This window comes from Vipera ursinii (assembly GCF_947247035.1).
Source record: "Vipera ursinii genome assembly, chromosome: 14".
NCBI classification, from domain to species: domain Eukaryota; kingdom Metazoa; phylum Chordata; class Lepidosauria; order Squamata; family Viperidae; genus Vipera; species Vipera ursinii.
In genome coordinates, this window is record NC_139527.1 from 5,079,515 (window position 1) to 5,094,805 (window position 15,291).

The following is a 15,291-nucleotide window of genomic DNA, read 5'->3' on the forward strand; positions in this document are numbered from 1 at the left end:
GAGGTCATCTAGTCCAACCCCCTGCTCAGGCAGGAAACCCTATACCATTTCAGACAAATGGCTGTCCAGTCTCTTCTTAAAAACTTCCAGTGTTGGAGCATTCACCGCTTCTGGAGGCAAGTTGTTCCACTGGTGAATTGTCTTCACGGTCAGGAAATTTCTCCTTAGTTCTAGGATGCTTTTCTCTTTGGTTAGTTTCCATCTGTTGTCCTAGTGGACCATCACTTAAATATGAGCCGGCAATATGCTGCAAGCCCCTCAAAAGCCAACGCAATCCTAGGCTGCATCAACGTAGAGATAGTAATATCTGTTTATAACGCCTTGATAAGGCCACACTTAGAATACTGCCTCCAGTTTTGGTCACCACGACGTAAAAAAGATGTTGAGACTCTAGAAAGAGTGCAGAGAAGAGCAACAAAGATGATCAGGGGGATTGAGGCTAAAACATATAAGGAACGGCTGCTGGAATTGGGTATGTCTACTTTAATGAAGAGAAGGATGAGGGGGGACAGGACAGCAGTCTTCCAATATCTCGGGGGCTGCCCCATGTCAAGCTATTCTCCAAAGCACCTGAAGGCAGGAGAAGAAGCAATGGATGGAAACTAGTCAAGGAGAGAAGCAACCTAGAACTAAGGAGAAACTTCCTGACAGTTAGAACAATTAATCAGTGGAACTCCTTGCCTCCAGAAGCTGTGAATGCTCTAACACTGGAGGTTTTGAAGAAGAGACTAGACAGCCCTTTGTCTGAAATGGTATAGGGCTTCCTGCCTGAGCAGAGGGTTGGACTAGAAGACCTCCCAGGTCCCTTCCAGCTCTGTTACCCTGTTCTGTTCACACCATTCGCATGGAAAGTGTGTGGCAAGCCGTGTCCCCACTAGCAGGAGCTGTTGTGCCTGGAAATGCTGCTTTTTCCGGTGTGCCTTGCTTCTCGTTCAGATTCCTGCAGCACTCGCTGGTAAAAGCCATGTTGTGTTCCTACACAAAGTTAAACCTCTCCTCGTGTCTCCTGGGGTGATCCGAGAGTGGCCTCCTCTTGCAAAGGATGAACGGCGTCGTTGCAAGGCAGGAGCTCGAACGATGCGCCGCTTTTTACCAAAGACTGGAAGGGACAGATCAGCTGCAGGAAACTCGCCGTCAAATTCTGCTTTTGCTCCAGAGCCTCCAGCAGTTTGCAAAGTAAGTTGAGAAGTCAATGAATGAGGTTGGTGCGCACAGGTGGGCGGTTAGGTTTTCTAAAAATAAAAATAAAAAATTGAGATTTAAAAATATTTTAGGTTCAGGATTCCCAGCAAGCCCATTTCTTGGAGCCTCTGCACTGAGTATTCCCCTTAATCTCTTTCTATTAAGTCCTGGTTTATAATTTAGCAGAACGTCAAACCCCAATGCAGGCAGTCCTCGTTTTACGACCACATTCTGTTACTCAATGAGAGGTTTGTTGAGTTCTGCCCCGTTTTATGACCTTTCTTGCCACCGTATTGCTGCAGTAGCCTGGTTGTCAAGCGGTTTTAGATCCCTTCATGATTTAACCATCTTTTCATCTTTCTCATCTATTTAATTTCCTTCTCCTGTTGGTATCTACGCTTTATTGCTTGTTGTTTGCCTCTTACGATTTATGATGTGTGAACTTACCACTTTGTTGTTGGTGTGTACACTGAGAGCTAATGCCCTGGAGACAAATCCCTTGAGTGCCCAATCACACTTGGCCAATAAAGAATATTCCAAATCCCTATACAGTATATCAGTCTTTCTATGGTTTGTCTTTCAAATCCCAGAATCTCTCACCGGAACAGCCAAACACTCCCAAGTTCCGGGAGTCAACATCCCACTCAATTTGAGCAATGGGTTGGGAAAGTCTGCAGATCTTTATTTGAAGAACAGTAAGATAGCCAAGCATGTTTTGGAGGAACTGTTCAAGATAGACTTGATCCTTCGTTGTGTTAAGAGCCGGGGTCTTCAAACCTGGCCCTTTTATGACTTGTGGACTTCAACTCCCAGAATTCCTCAGCCTGGCACACTGGCTGAGGCATTCTGGGGAGTTGAAGTCCACAAGTCATAAAAGGGCCAAGTTTGAAGACCCCTGTGTTAAGAGTCTCATTGTTGGGTTTTCTGCCTATCCAGAGGCTCCGTGAAGCGATGCAAAGAGAAGAACTTGGAGGAAGCTTCTCAACTGTTGGCAAGACTGAGCAGAGGATTGTGGGAATTGGATCCGGAGAACAGGTTACCGTTGGTGCGTTGCGTGCTCAGGTGTCAAATGGAGACCACAACCAGCTCCAGTTTGTTCTGCCGACTTGAAAAGGTGCCCGTATACTCACCATCTCGTTAACACACTTATTAAGAAATTCAAATAGAATAGAATAGAATAGAATATTAAATAGATGAATAGAATAGAATATTAAATAGAATAGAATAGAATAGAATAGAATAGAATAGAATAGAATAGAATAGAATAGAATAGAATAGAATAGAATAGAATAGAATAGAATAGTGGAATGAAGAATAGAATAGAATAGAATAGAATAGAATAGAATAGAATAGAATAGAATAGAATACTGTAGAATAGAATAGAATAGAATAGAATAGAATAGAATAGAATAGAATAGAATAGAATAGAATAGTGGAATGAAGAATAGAATAGAATAGAATAGAATAGAATAGAATAGAATAGAATAGAATAGAATAGAATAGAATAGAATAGAATAGAATAGAATAATGGAATGAAGAATAGAATAGAATAGAATAGAATAGAATAGAATAGAATAGAATAGAATAGAATAGAATAGAATAGAATAGAATAGAATAGAATAGAATAGAATAGAAAAGTTGGAAGGGACTTTGGAGGCTGCCTAGTCCAACCCCCTGCTCAGGCAGAAAATCCTATACCATTTCAGACAAGTGGTTGTCCAATCTCTTCCAGTGCTGGAGCATTCACAACTTCTGAAGGCAAAGCTGTTCCACTGGTTAATTGTTCTCACTGTCAGGAAACTTATCCTTAGTTCCAGGTTGCTTCTCTCCTTGACTAGTTTCCATCCGTTGCTTCTTGTCCTGCCTTCAGGCGCTTTGGAGAATAGCTTGACTCCCTCTTCTTTGGGGCAGCCCCTTTGTGACATACTATTAGTATGATGAGATCATAACAAAAAAGAACTAAACATATGCACACAATCCACATTATTATGTACAAAACGTCTATGAGGGGGTACAGCAGTGACCTCATAACTGCCTGTCCAATTCAAAGGCAATCGCCTCTGGTGTTGCTTCATGCATGTTGTGGGCAATCTCCCACAATATATTTAATAGTTTGCATATCAGCACCACAATCCCAACAAGGAGAATCTTTCCACCCACACTGATAAAGGGCAGAGGCACTTCTTCTGAAATTTATTTATTTATTTTTATTTTAATTCCATTTATATCCCGCCCTTCTCCGAAGACTCAGGGCGGCTTACAAGCTTAGCAGTAGCCTTCATTCTATGTATATGCCTGCTTATTAGGGCTTTCACACACACACCCCAAGCGGCATTATTACAAAGTCAGCTTAATTGCCCCCAACAATCTGGGTCCTCATTTTACCTACCTCGGAAGGATGGAAGGCTGAGTCAACCTTGAGCCTGGTGGGACTCGAACCTGCACTAATTGCAGGCAGCTGGTGTTACTTAAGGAGGCATTAGCCCACTGCGCCACCAAGGTTCTTTTTTTGATTGACGATTCAAGTTTGATTGATGATTCAAGCAACGGATGGAAACTAATCAAGGGGAGAAGCAACCTAGAACTAAGGAGAAACTTCCTGACATTTAGAACAATTAACCAGTGGAACAACCTGCCTCCAGAAGTTGTGGATGCTCCAACGCTGGAAGTTTTTAAGAAGAGACTGGACAGCCATTTGTCCGAAATGGTTAACAAAATGATGATAGGCGCGTATGTGTGTGTATTCTAAGGTTGTGGCCCTTAGATTTATTTTTTTTCTCCTTCCCTGTAGATAGTTGGGAAGCTGTCAGAGCGGGACAAAAACTTGGTCTCCGAAGAGTTGACTAGGCTGATGGATGGGCTGATTGAAGATGAAAAGGTAATAATGGGTGATGGATCTTGGACCTGGCGTTTCGGTCCTTCATTAGTCGTCAGTTTTCCTTTGGACTTTTTCTTTGGGGGATGTAGTTTCTTGGTTTCTCATCTTCTCTTTGCGGGGACCTTGGGGCTCTCTGAGCTTGGTGGTTTTCTGGCAGACGTTTCGTGACCCAACTAGGTAACCTCATCAGTGCTAGAAGGGAGGAGTGTTTGTGGAGAGGAGGAGGAGGAAGAGGAGGACTGTGGGGTCCTTGGTGCTCTCTGAGCTTGGTGGTTTTCTGGCAGACGTTTCGTGACTCAACTAGGTAACCTCATCAGTGCTAGAAGGGAAATGGGAGAGCAAAGATACAAGGAGACTATTTTAGCCTTGGTGTTCTCTCGTTTTAGAAAAAGAAATAGCAAGGTAATCTTCTCCTTACCCAAAACTGGCAAGAAGCTCAGGGCTGTGATTGTGAACAGAGGCCAAACTGTGGTAGGAAGTAATGTGGTATGGAATCAACTGAAAATCTGATCCATTTTCTCTTCCTTTCAGCCAGCGTCTTTGGAAGTTCTCCAGACAGGTGAGAGTCTCCAAACGCTTCCCTCTTTCCCAGTTACAAAATTGACGTCTGGCATTCCCAAGCCGAATTAGAGCGGGTGTTTTTCTCCAGAGGAACGCAACTATAGATACTCTTTGACTTGCACTACGTGCTGTGCCAGCTCCTGTCCGTCAAGGTGTGAATTCTTCTACCAAATGGTACAATCAATTTTGTCCTCTGTTCCGTTCCTGAACAGTCAGCCTCTTTATTGAAGAAAGCTCGCTAGGACACCAGTACTGGAAAAAGAATTTGATGAAGCTCTTGAGAAGCATTGCTGCTACTTTTGATTTCCTTCTCCAAGATTCCAACTCTAGTCAGGTGGAGTGGCGTTACATCACAACCAAGGTGAAAAAAGGTGGCACGTTGTGACCCGGTTTGAATATTTCTTCAAGGAGGAGCAGTGGGCGCAGTTTGGCCCCACCCCAAGTTAAATTGTGAAGGGCAGGAAGGGACCTTGGAGGTCTTCCAGTCCAACCCCTTTGCTCACGCAGGAGACCCAACACCGTTTCAGACGAATCTCCTCCTTGCTTCTTTAGGTTTGCCTGCATCTCTTCAAAGGATTTTCAGAGGAAATTCAGCCCTTTGTCTGGGATGAAACAGACCACAGAGAAATTCTGCAAAAGATCTTGAGATCCCTCGTGCATACCATCATGGATCAGGTGAGGTTATCTGTCAGGGGCGAAAGATCAGGTCCATACATGAAGGTCCAATTCAACTGATTTGATTGCTAAACAGCTTATTTAATTGTTGGCCCTTGCTAGGAGAGACATAGGGGTCAATGAAATTCAAGGAAGGTAGCACTCGTTTGTGGCTATTTAGGGATTCTGGGCTGATGCCTCTTTTGATTCCACCCCAGGTTCTACCACTCCTTCTCCCACAATATCCTTGGAAGAGGGGTGGATATATTTTTTTTATCCCGTGTGACTAAGCACTTCCATAATTTCTTGACCTACTGTGTAAAGATGTGTGTTTTTTGTTTGTCCTGAATCTTCCATCGTTCAGAAGTCCCATCTTCTCGGATCATGAAAGAAGAAGAAAGATTTTGGAGTTCCATCAGAAAAAGAAAAAAGCCAACTTGTCTTTTTCTTTCCGCCCTTCTATTTCCTGGGGCTCTGGGGGTGGCATCATTTATTTATTTATTTATTTATTGATGGGATTTATATCCCGCCCTATCTCCTGAAGGACTCAGGGCGGCTCACAATAAAACATATAATAAGTACATAAATCAAGATAAAATGAAATTGAGAACATCAGTGCAATAAAAAATTAGAGAATTTAAAAATGAATTAAAAATACTAAATATAAATTAATTAAAATGCCTGTCAGTCTAGGTCAGCTTGGTGGAACAGGTGTGTTTTGAGGCCGCGGCGAAAGGATTGGAGGTTTTGGGCTATCCGAAGCTCAGGGGGGAGCTGATTCCATAGGGTTGGTGCTCCCACAGAGAAGGCCCTCCCCCTGGGGGTCGCCAGCCGACATTGCCTAGCTGACGGTACCCTGAGGAGGCCTTCTCTGTGTGAGCGTACTGGACGATGGGAATTTGTTCCCGGCAGCAGATGCCACTAGAAGAGAGCCACCCGTATGGAAATCAGGATCTGCAGGTTTTTAGGAGATTCCCAGATTTGCAAATCTGAAGGGAGGAAATTCTAGGGGGGGGAGACATCAAAGTAGCCGCATCGGAGACCTTTCGGGGCGGAAGAGCTGGCCCTCAACCCAAAGAGAATTTTGAACTGCATCCTTTCGCTAAAGAGATCAAATCTCTACTTCAACCAAAAAAAAAAAACCTGGCTTAGGTTGACCTCTTTGTGATCCATTTCAGACCTCCTGCAAAGACAGTTGTCTCCTGGCTGGAACTGCGCTGAGCATGATGGTGAACACAGCCCCGGAATTTAAAGCAGGAGCCAAAGCGATCTGGGGTTTTTATCTCCTAATGAATTGCAGTGGCCAAAGAACAGAGCGACCCAAAGGTATGCTCAGATCCTTTCCTCTTTTCTTGGTCCACCTTTCCCAGCTCTGCTTCTGGCCCATTCATTTATTTGGGGGAGGGGGCACCTGTCAGAATCCATTTATATCACATTTCATAAATGTATAGGTAGAACATTGTGCTTATTCTGGGGATTCTGCCATCTCTCCGAGGGGGGGGGTGAGAGGATGGTTAAAAAGTAAAGGTAAAGGTTCCCCCCACACATGCGTGCTAGTCGTTTCCGACTCTAGGGGCCGGTGCTCATCTCCATTTCAAAGCCGAAGAGCCAGCGCTTGTCCGAGGACGTCTCCGTGGTCCTGTGGCCGGCATGACTAGGCGCCAAAGGCGCACGGAACGCTGTTACCTTCCCACCGTAGCGGTCCCTATACATTTCATAAATGTATAGGTAGAACATTGTGCTTATTCTGGGGATTCTGCCAGCTCTCCGAGGGGAGGGGAGAGGATGGTTACTTAAAGCGATCTTCAAACAACAGGGAAACGTTTGAACTGGGGGAGGGAGGGGGAGAGACAGATCTGGATCGCATCTTCATTTACAACTGAAAAAGGAAGAAGCAATAACCATAAAAACAAGGAGAGTTTCCCTTTCCCACGGAAGGGGCCTGACACCTAAGCCAATGATGGGAGCCTGACCAAATGGATGAGGGGAGGGGGCTGAAATGGGAATGCTTTAATATAGGATTGAAATGTAACTTTGTTAGATTCCGTCTTGTATTGCCACAATCCATTCCATCCTAGTAAACATTTTCCTTTTGGACTAAACTTGCATCCAAGAGTTCTTACTTCCTAAGATGTGGATTGAGGTGGGTCCTGACAGCACCGTTTGATTGCAAATATTGCACAGCTTATGCCTCTTGGAGAAATATCTTTGAGAAACTCACAGATTTCTTTTTTTTTTCCCTAACGGGTTTTCTCCTTCTCCTTATCTCCTTCTCCTCGTCTTCTCTTCCTCCTTCTCATCTTTCTTCTTCCCTCTCGTCCTGCTCCTCCTCCTCATCTTCTCCTTCTCCTCCTCTTCTTCCTCTTCCTCTTCGACTTGTCTTTCTTCCTCTTCATCTTTTCCTTCTCCTCCTCCTCCTCCTCCTGAGCCAACTGAATGACAGAATTGATATTGATAGCATATCTGGATTTTTATTTTATTTTTACCCAGAGGGGTGCCAATTTGGGGCTCTTTGGATCCCCGCTTCCATCCTGACCCCAGCTGGTCTGGAGAAGCTGGTCCTAACCCGTGGCTTGCTAACTTCTTGCAAGAAAGAGATCTTGAGCTGTCTTCTGGATGCCACCCCAGAAAAGGTACCCGTCAACATTTATCTTTTCAAATAATACCTTAAACATAATTATCCCAGCATCACATAAACCCTTACCCAAACCTGAGTAAACATCAGGGCCAAAGTCATGTATACGTAACGTTTTGTTGTTTTAATCAAGGTATAAAATACAAAGAATTTTTTTTTAAAAAAAAAATAGGAAATTAAGGGAAGGGGGGAAAAAGGAGGGGGGAAGGAAGAAAAATCCTGAATGACCAGTTCATTAACTTGAAGAGCAATTGACGTTTCTGTCCAGATTCCATAAATACATTCAGATTCCATATACAAGACTCGAGTTTAAAAAAACAACAACCTGCTTTTAAACTTGAGTCTTGTCTGTGGATTGGCATTGCCCGCTTCCATAAAGAAGTTGCCTTATTTACAAAACAAATCATCTTCAATTCATTATCTGTCTGTCTGTCTATCTATCTATCTATCTATCTATCTATCTATCTATCTATCTATCTACCTATCTATATCTCTACCTCTATCTTTATCTCTATTTATCTATCCATCCATCCAATCTATGTATCTTTATTTCTATGTATATACAGTATGTCTCTCTATATATCTCTATCTCTCTATGTCTGTATTTCTCTCCCTCTCTCTCTTTATATGTATAAATATATATAAATATATATAAATATCTGTCTCTATATCTCTATCCCTGTCTATCTATCTATCTATCTATCTATCTATCTATCTATCTATCTATCTATCTATCTATCTATCTATCTATCTCTATCTATCTATTACATCTATCTCTGTCTCTATATGAATTTAAAAAGATTTGTGTGTGTGTGTATATATACGTGTACACACACACACATTACAGATATATATATATACACACACATTATATATATATATACACACACACACATATACACACACATACACACACACGATGTGGTTGCATTTTCCCATTTTTCCTTAACTTCACCATCTTTGCTTTGCAGCCATGCTTGTTGCTGGATGTCCTCTTTCCAGCTATTTTAGAGGTGATGCAGGAGCCCACCAGCTGCCCTTACTACACCTTACAAGGTAGGCAGAGCCACCGGCCAACCTCCTGTTCTTCTCTTCTCCCTTCACCTAGAATCATCTACAGTCAGTCCTCAACTTACAACCACAGTTAGGAGCAAAATAAGTGCTAGTAGGGAGTGGGGTTTACTACTTTATATTCTACCGTAGTAGCTAGGCTTGTCGGTGTCGATGTCAGTCTTGGAGGTTCCGCTTGTGGCTACGTAGGGATTCTGGGCTGATCCCCCTTTTAACTCTGCCCCCAGTATGAACTGAGAGAAAACCCCACCCTTCGCTAGCACTGATGAGGTTACCTCGTTTGGGTAACAAAACATCTGCAAGAAAGCCACCCAGCTCAGAGAGCACCAAGGACCCCACAGTCCTCTTCCTCCTTCTCCCCCCCCCCTCCTCCTCTCCACAAACCCCACTCCCTTCTAGCGCTCGTGATGTTCCCTAGTTGGGTCATGAAAGGTCTGCAAGAAAGCCACCCAGCTCAGAGAGCACCAAGGACCCCACAGTCATCATCTTCCTCCTCCTCCTCCTCTCCACAAATTCCACTCCCTTCTAGCGCTCTGATGATGTTCCCTAGTTGGGTCATGAAAGGTCTGCAAGAAAGCCACCCAGCTCAGAGAGCACCAAGGACCCCACAGTCATCATCTTCCTCCTCCTCCTCCTCTCCACAAATTCCACTCCCTTCTAGCGCTCTGATGATGTTCCCTAGTTGGGTCATGAAAGGTCTGCAAGAAAGCCACCCAGCTCAGAGAGCACCAAGGACCCCACAGTCATCATCTTCCTCCTCCTCCTCCTCTCCACAAATTCCACTCCCTTCTAGCGCTCTGATGATGTTCCCTAGTTGGGTCATGAAAGGTCTGCAAGAAAGCCACCCAGCTCAGAGAGGACCAAGGACCCCTCCTGACCAGAAACGGAATCCAACATGCTTGAAGAAGACCAAGTTTGGAGACGGACCAAACTTAAAAGTAAAAAAAAAAAGAACAAGCAACGAGAATGCAAGCATCGTTTCAACATTGCCTTTAATAGCCTAACGGATTCCGTCTTGCCTTTCCAGTTTTTTCTCTGTGGCTTCAACGTGTCCGAGAATGTTTGGACAACCTCTGGAAAGTCAAGGAAAGCTTCTTGCTGGGTGACAATTCAGCCCTTCTCCAAAAGCTAAACAAGATAGTTTGGAACAATGCAGAAAGTCCAGTAAGGCGCCCTATTTATTTTATTTAAGTGTGTGCGTGTGTGTGTGGGGGGGGGAAGGTTTCATCCTTTTTGCTCCCCAAATATCACCCAGTGCAGCTTACGTTGCAAAACGTAATGAGCCGCACAAAAGCTGTGCTGTTCTTAAATCTGGGTGGAGTTGACGCTTATTATTCCATCATTGTTTTATATAACATTGATATCTTGTGGTGGTTTACCCGTGAACGATGCCTTCGATCTCCCAATGCCAAACCATAAGTAAACAAATAAATAACTGTTTGTACGTGATAATATAGCATACAAACAAGAGGAGCCAGTTTGATGTAGGGGTGTCAAACTCAATTTCATTGAGGGCCGCATCAGCATTGCAGTTGCCCTCAAGGGGCTGGGTGGGTATGGCCTGGGTGGGCGTGGCCTACTGGGTAGGCGTGGCTAGAGTGGGTGTGGCCTACTGGGTGGGTGTGGCCAGCTCTACATCGTTCGCATCAAGGGTGCCTATGGGGGCCTGGGCAGGAGTGGGACAGATCTGAGGGTCTCTGGCAAAAGGGGGGCCCCTGGGCCAGGGCCAAGGCAGTGGGGGCCGTTCCCTCACTGTTTCCAGGATGGCTTCGCGGGCCACATGAAACCACTTCGTGGGCCGGATCCGGCCCCCGGGCCTTGTGTTTGACATGTCTGAGTTAAGGCATTATGCTAAAAACTGGCTGACTGGGAATTCTAGTCCTGCCTTAGATGGAAAGCCAGCTGGGTGACTTGGGGCCAGTCATTCTCTCTCAGTCATAGAAGGAAGGAAAGGAAAAAAGAAAAAACGCTTCTGAAAATCTTGCCACGAAAACTGCAGACACCAGAAATCAAGACCAGAAGTCAAGTTAAAATGGATTCCAAACAGTCCCCCCCCAAAAAAAGTAAATAAACAACATAAGAGCGATAGCATGCGAGAAGATGCAAATAACAAGCTGACTCAACTAAAAAATAAATCTCATTTAAAAACAAAACAAAAAACCCTTGACTGGACAAACAATAAGGGAGAGGAGATCCCAAAAAAAATTTTAATGGTTAATTGATCCCAAACTCTTGTGTCTCTTTTCACGTATGGTAACTTCCGTATTTTCATTTCTTTATCTGCTTCTCTCTCTCTCCCATCCTGGTCCAGACACAAGGAGTGAGTGATTTTGTCCACTGCGCTTTTCGCGTTCTCTTAGAGATCTACAACCTGGAAGGGGATCGTTTTGGGGATCCAGAGAGACCCCTGTTTAGAGAGTACTTGCAAAGGATTATTTTCATGCCTTGGGAAGCCAGAGCCAAGTATTTCGCACTCACGGCCCTTCTTCCCTACTTGGGCCCTCAAAAAGTAAGTCTCTCTTTCGCTACAATTACAGTACAGAATTGGCCCTCTGACTTGTTCTTGAAATGATACTGTCAATCTTTTGAACTGCCTAGGTGTGTAATATTTGATCGTGGTAGTTAAAATCAAGCACGGTTACCCGATGGCCCTCTTAATGACGGGCACAGCTTACGGTAATACACATAGTCCCTGACTTATAATGGTTCCTTTAGTAACCGTTTGGAGTTATAACAGCACTGAAAAAAGTGACCTACGACCGTTTTTCACACTTACGGCCGCTGCAGCATCCCCCACGGTCACGTGATCAACATTCAGACGCTTGGCAACTGACTCGGTCTTTATGACGGTCGCAGAGTCCCGGGGTCACGTGATCCCCTTTTGCGACCTTCCGACAAGCAAAGTGTCATGGTTCCGATTAATGTCAATGCTGCAAACGTTGACACAAAGTCAATGGGGGAAGCCAGATCCACTTAACAACCGGGTTACTAACTTAAGAACCGCAGTGATTCCCTTAAGAACTGTGGCAAGGAAAGTCATAAAATGGGTCAAAACTCACTTAACAGCGGTCTCACTGAGCCGCAGGAATCTGGGGCTCAGTTGTGGTCGTAAGTCGAGGACTACCTGTAACCGGAATTGTAGGCTCAACTACGGTCGTTAAGTCAAGGGCTTCCTGCATACGTTATCGAGTATAACATTGCGTTCTTAATCTTTGTTTTTCCCAAAGTTCCTCCCCAACCTGTCCAGATATTAAATATGTCGGGTAAAAGAATCGTGGTTTTATGGATTCTGATTATATTGTTTTGTGGATCTTCCTGGCAAGGTTCTGGAGATCTATACGGATCTCCCTCAACATCTCTTCGACTGCTTGTCCATCAACCGCTTGTGCCCCGTCGCTTCGGATTTGTACAAAACCCTCCTACAGCTGCAGCGCAAAGCCTGGACGGGGTTGCCGGATGGGGTCTCAGAAGAACAGCTGGCTCACCAGTGGTCTAGTTGTTGGCTACCGACTCTCTCCAGGGCCTTGACCTCTTCTGACTCATTCCTTCAGAGCAACGCCTCCAGCCACCTTCTCGGGTGGACTTTGAGAGTCTTTCCTGCTTCTTACGCCTTGCTGGCCTCAAGATTTGCTGGCAGCGAGGCCTCTCAGCTGCGAGCGTGGGTCTCCTTGTTGAACGTTCAGAAGACCATTGCGGGAGACGTGCTGACAGATGAGGAGACTCTTCAGAGACTCACCTGCTGCCTCTTCTCCAGAGAAGAACATGTCCGTCTGGCGGCGTTGGGCTTCCTCTGCTCAGCTCCCAGGACTAGTCAAGGCTTACCAGAGAGGGAGATCCAACTCTTAAAAGAATTCCTGCCCCTGAATTTGAGCTGCGATTCCTCGTCTTTTCGGCAACTCCTTCAAGCCACGGTGAAGAAGGCTTTGGTCAGGATGAGGGACAGTTCTCTCGCTGTGCTTCGGACGCAGAAGGTGAACCAGAAGGAAAACTCGGTCAGCAAAGATCGAGAAAGGGGTGTCCTCCAAGCTGTAGGTGAGTTACCTCCGAGCCATGTTTAGAGGCCGTGCCAGAAATAATGGGTCAACTTTAGGTAGTCCTCAAATTAAGATCACATGTGGCTTGCAAGGATTATAGTGGCCAAACACTGGAAAGGAACAGGAGTGCTGCCTGTTGGATTTTGAAATTGACCCGAGATGACGAAATTGACCTCTTTGATTGGAGATAATGGACTAGACAGCTTTATAAGAATCTGGAAACCGTTTGTGGACTTTCTATGCGCCAAATATAGGGGCAGATGGTTGACGGAAGGATTTGAAGATTAGTGTGACGTTTAGCTCAACCTCTTGACTGTTTTTTTCTTCTTTCTTCTCGGGTGTGTGTGTGTGTGTGTGTGTGTACATATGTGTGTGTGTATACATATATATATGTGTGTGTATGTGTATATGTGTGTGTGTGTGTATGTGTGCGTATGTATGTGTATATGTGTGTGTGTATATATATGTGTATGTATGTGTATACATATATATATATATATATATATATATATATATATATATATATATATATATATTGCTCAAAAAATAAAGGGAACACAAGATAAGACATCCTAAATACAGTACATTGTGTTGTTTAAGTGTTCCCTTTATTTTTTGAGCGCGCGCACACACACACACACACACACACACACACACACACACATATATATATATATATATATATATATATATATATATATATATATATGTCAAATGTTAACTATTTAGATATATTTATATATATATCCATGACATCCTGCAAAATGTATCTTTCTTTATCTAGATTTTGTAGATTGGCTGCTGCAGCTCTGCACAATGTCTCTGATGCCAGGTTCCAACTACCAAAGGAGGAGGACAGGTCTTCTTCTCCTGGCGGCTATCATGGAGACCTTCACAGACACTTGGAGACCCGAGAGAAAGAAGGGTCAGCCTCCACGTAAGTGGCTTTATTCCACCCTCCCCAGCCCAGGGCTGTCTACAAGGGTTGGCCTTCAAATCTCAAGAGTCCCTCAATCAGCACAAGCCCCTGCGGTGGTGTAGCTTTCAAAACTGGGGATCCAGTGAAGACAGCGGTGGAATCTCCACCTAAACTGGAGGGAGGTGTTAAGACGGGACTAAGCTTAGAGTCCTGGCGCTGCAGAAAGCGGCACAGGAATTCCCGAAGCTGTAATGGACCGTTGCCAAGGGAATGCAGTCAGTCTGGTGAGATTCTTGTAACATAGGCAAGTAGCAATAACGATTCTGCTTGAGACTATTTGTAAGTGGTTGTAGTTGCTCACATCTAAGGCTTTCTGTGTTTACTGAGAATCCATAGTCCTCCATGTTAGCAGATACCACAGTGCAGAGAAGAGCAATTAAGATGGTTAAGGGCCCAAAGAGCAATTGCAGGAATTGGATATGGCTAGTCTAGGGAAAAGGAGGACTGGGGGGGACATGGTAGCAGTATTCCAGTATTTGAGGGGCTGCCATAAAGAAGAGGGAATCAACTTATTTTCCAAAGCACCAGAGGGCAAGACAAGAAGCAATGGAATGAAACTAATCAAGGAGAGAAACAACCTAGGAGAAATTTTCTACCAGTGTGAACCGTTAACCGGTGGAACGACTTGCCTCCAGAAGTTGTGGGTGCTCCATCACTGGAGGTCTTTAAGAAGAGACTGGACAGCCACTTGTCTGAAATGGTATAGGATCTCCTGCTTGAACAGGGGGTTGGACTGGAAGACCTCCAGGGTCCCTTCCAGTTCTATTCTGATTGATGGATAACCAGAGGGTGGGTGGGATGTACAGAAGAGGTGGACTAGAATAATTTGGAAAAGGATTGGGGTGGCGATCTTCTCCCCTATCGTTTTCCACGCAAGATCTAGTTCACCAGATACGCTTCTTCCTTTTTCCTAACCTATGTTTGCTGTCTCTCCAGGCAACATGGCTACCTTATTATGCTGGTCCACGAGTAAAGGCCACTGGGACTTTTTTTCTACAGGGAACACATTGGCACTGTTGAGCTGTTTGCAAGATAGCACAAATGAGGTATGGCGGTCCACCTCGCCTTCGCTAATGTTGACCATCCACAAAGACAAGAATTTATAGCCTAGCTTCAAATAGCCATCATGTATCTCAGGCTAACAATTCGGCAGTCAAACTTGGGATGTTCTTGCACAGCTCAGGCAAAGAGTCAAAAACCACAGCCGGACAATCGGTGCCACCAGTTAACCAAATCCCCCCAAATAAGATCTAACCGGAAAATAAGCTTTAGCCCAGGGCTCTTCGAACTTGGCCCT

The 15,291-nt window shown here is 44.6% G+C and overlaps 2 protein-coding genes across 3 annotated transcripts in view; one reads left to right on the plus strand and one right to left on the minus strand.

The window, feature by feature from the left end:
* Window positions 1-1,042: 1,042 nt before the first annotated feature.
* The window catches only part of LOC310646743 (tRNA (32-2'-O)-methyltransferase regulator THADA-like), a gene marked incomplete at its 5' end in the record, with an annotated part of 28,086 nt that continues 13,837 nt past the window's right edge, over window positions 1,043-15,291 (plus strand). Inside the window, 14 exons of the mRNA XM_083373408.1 lie at window positions 1,043-1,176; window positions 2,119-2,296; window positions 3,974-4,060; window positions 4,592-4,619; window positions 4,834-4,982; window positions 5,174-5,296; window positions 6,454-6,601; window positions 7,766-7,908; window positions 8,882-8,966; window positions 10,009-10,145; window positions 11,293-11,490; window positions 12,305-13,013; window positions 13,800-13,952; window positions 14,931-15,040. Of these exons, the coding sequence (XP_083229534.1) occupies window positions 1,043-1,176; window positions 2,119-2,296; window positions 3,974-4,060; window positions 4,592-4,619; window positions 4,834-4,982; window positions 5,174-5,296; window positions 6,454-6,601; window positions 7,766-7,908; window positions 8,882-8,966; window positions 10,009-10,145; window positions 11,293-11,490; window positions 12,305-13,013; window positions 13,800-13,952; window positions 14,931-15,040 (2,382 nt within the window). The remainder of the gene's footprint in view (window positions 1,177-2,118; window positions 2,297-3,973; window positions 4,061-4,591; window positions 4,620-4,833; window positions 4,983-5,173; window positions 5,297-6,453; window positions 6,602-7,765; window positions 7,909-8,881; window positions 8,967-10,008; window positions 10,146-11,292; window positions 11,491-12,304; window positions 13,014-13,799; window positions 13,953-14,930; window positions 15,041-15,291) is intronic.
* Window positions 1,143-15,291, minus strand: part of SLC25A1 (solute carrier family 25 member 1) — a 56,257-nt gene continuing 42,108 nt past the window's right edge. Inside the window, exon 10 of one of the 2 annotated variants that reach the window (XR_014493776.1) lies at window positions 1,143-1,232. The gene's annotated coding sequence lies outside the window, so the exon portion shown is untranslated. Of the gene's footprint in view, window positions 1,233-7,541; window positions 7,596-15,291 lie in introns of those variants that run through there. The other variant, XR_014493777.1, reaches the window with a different exon arrangement.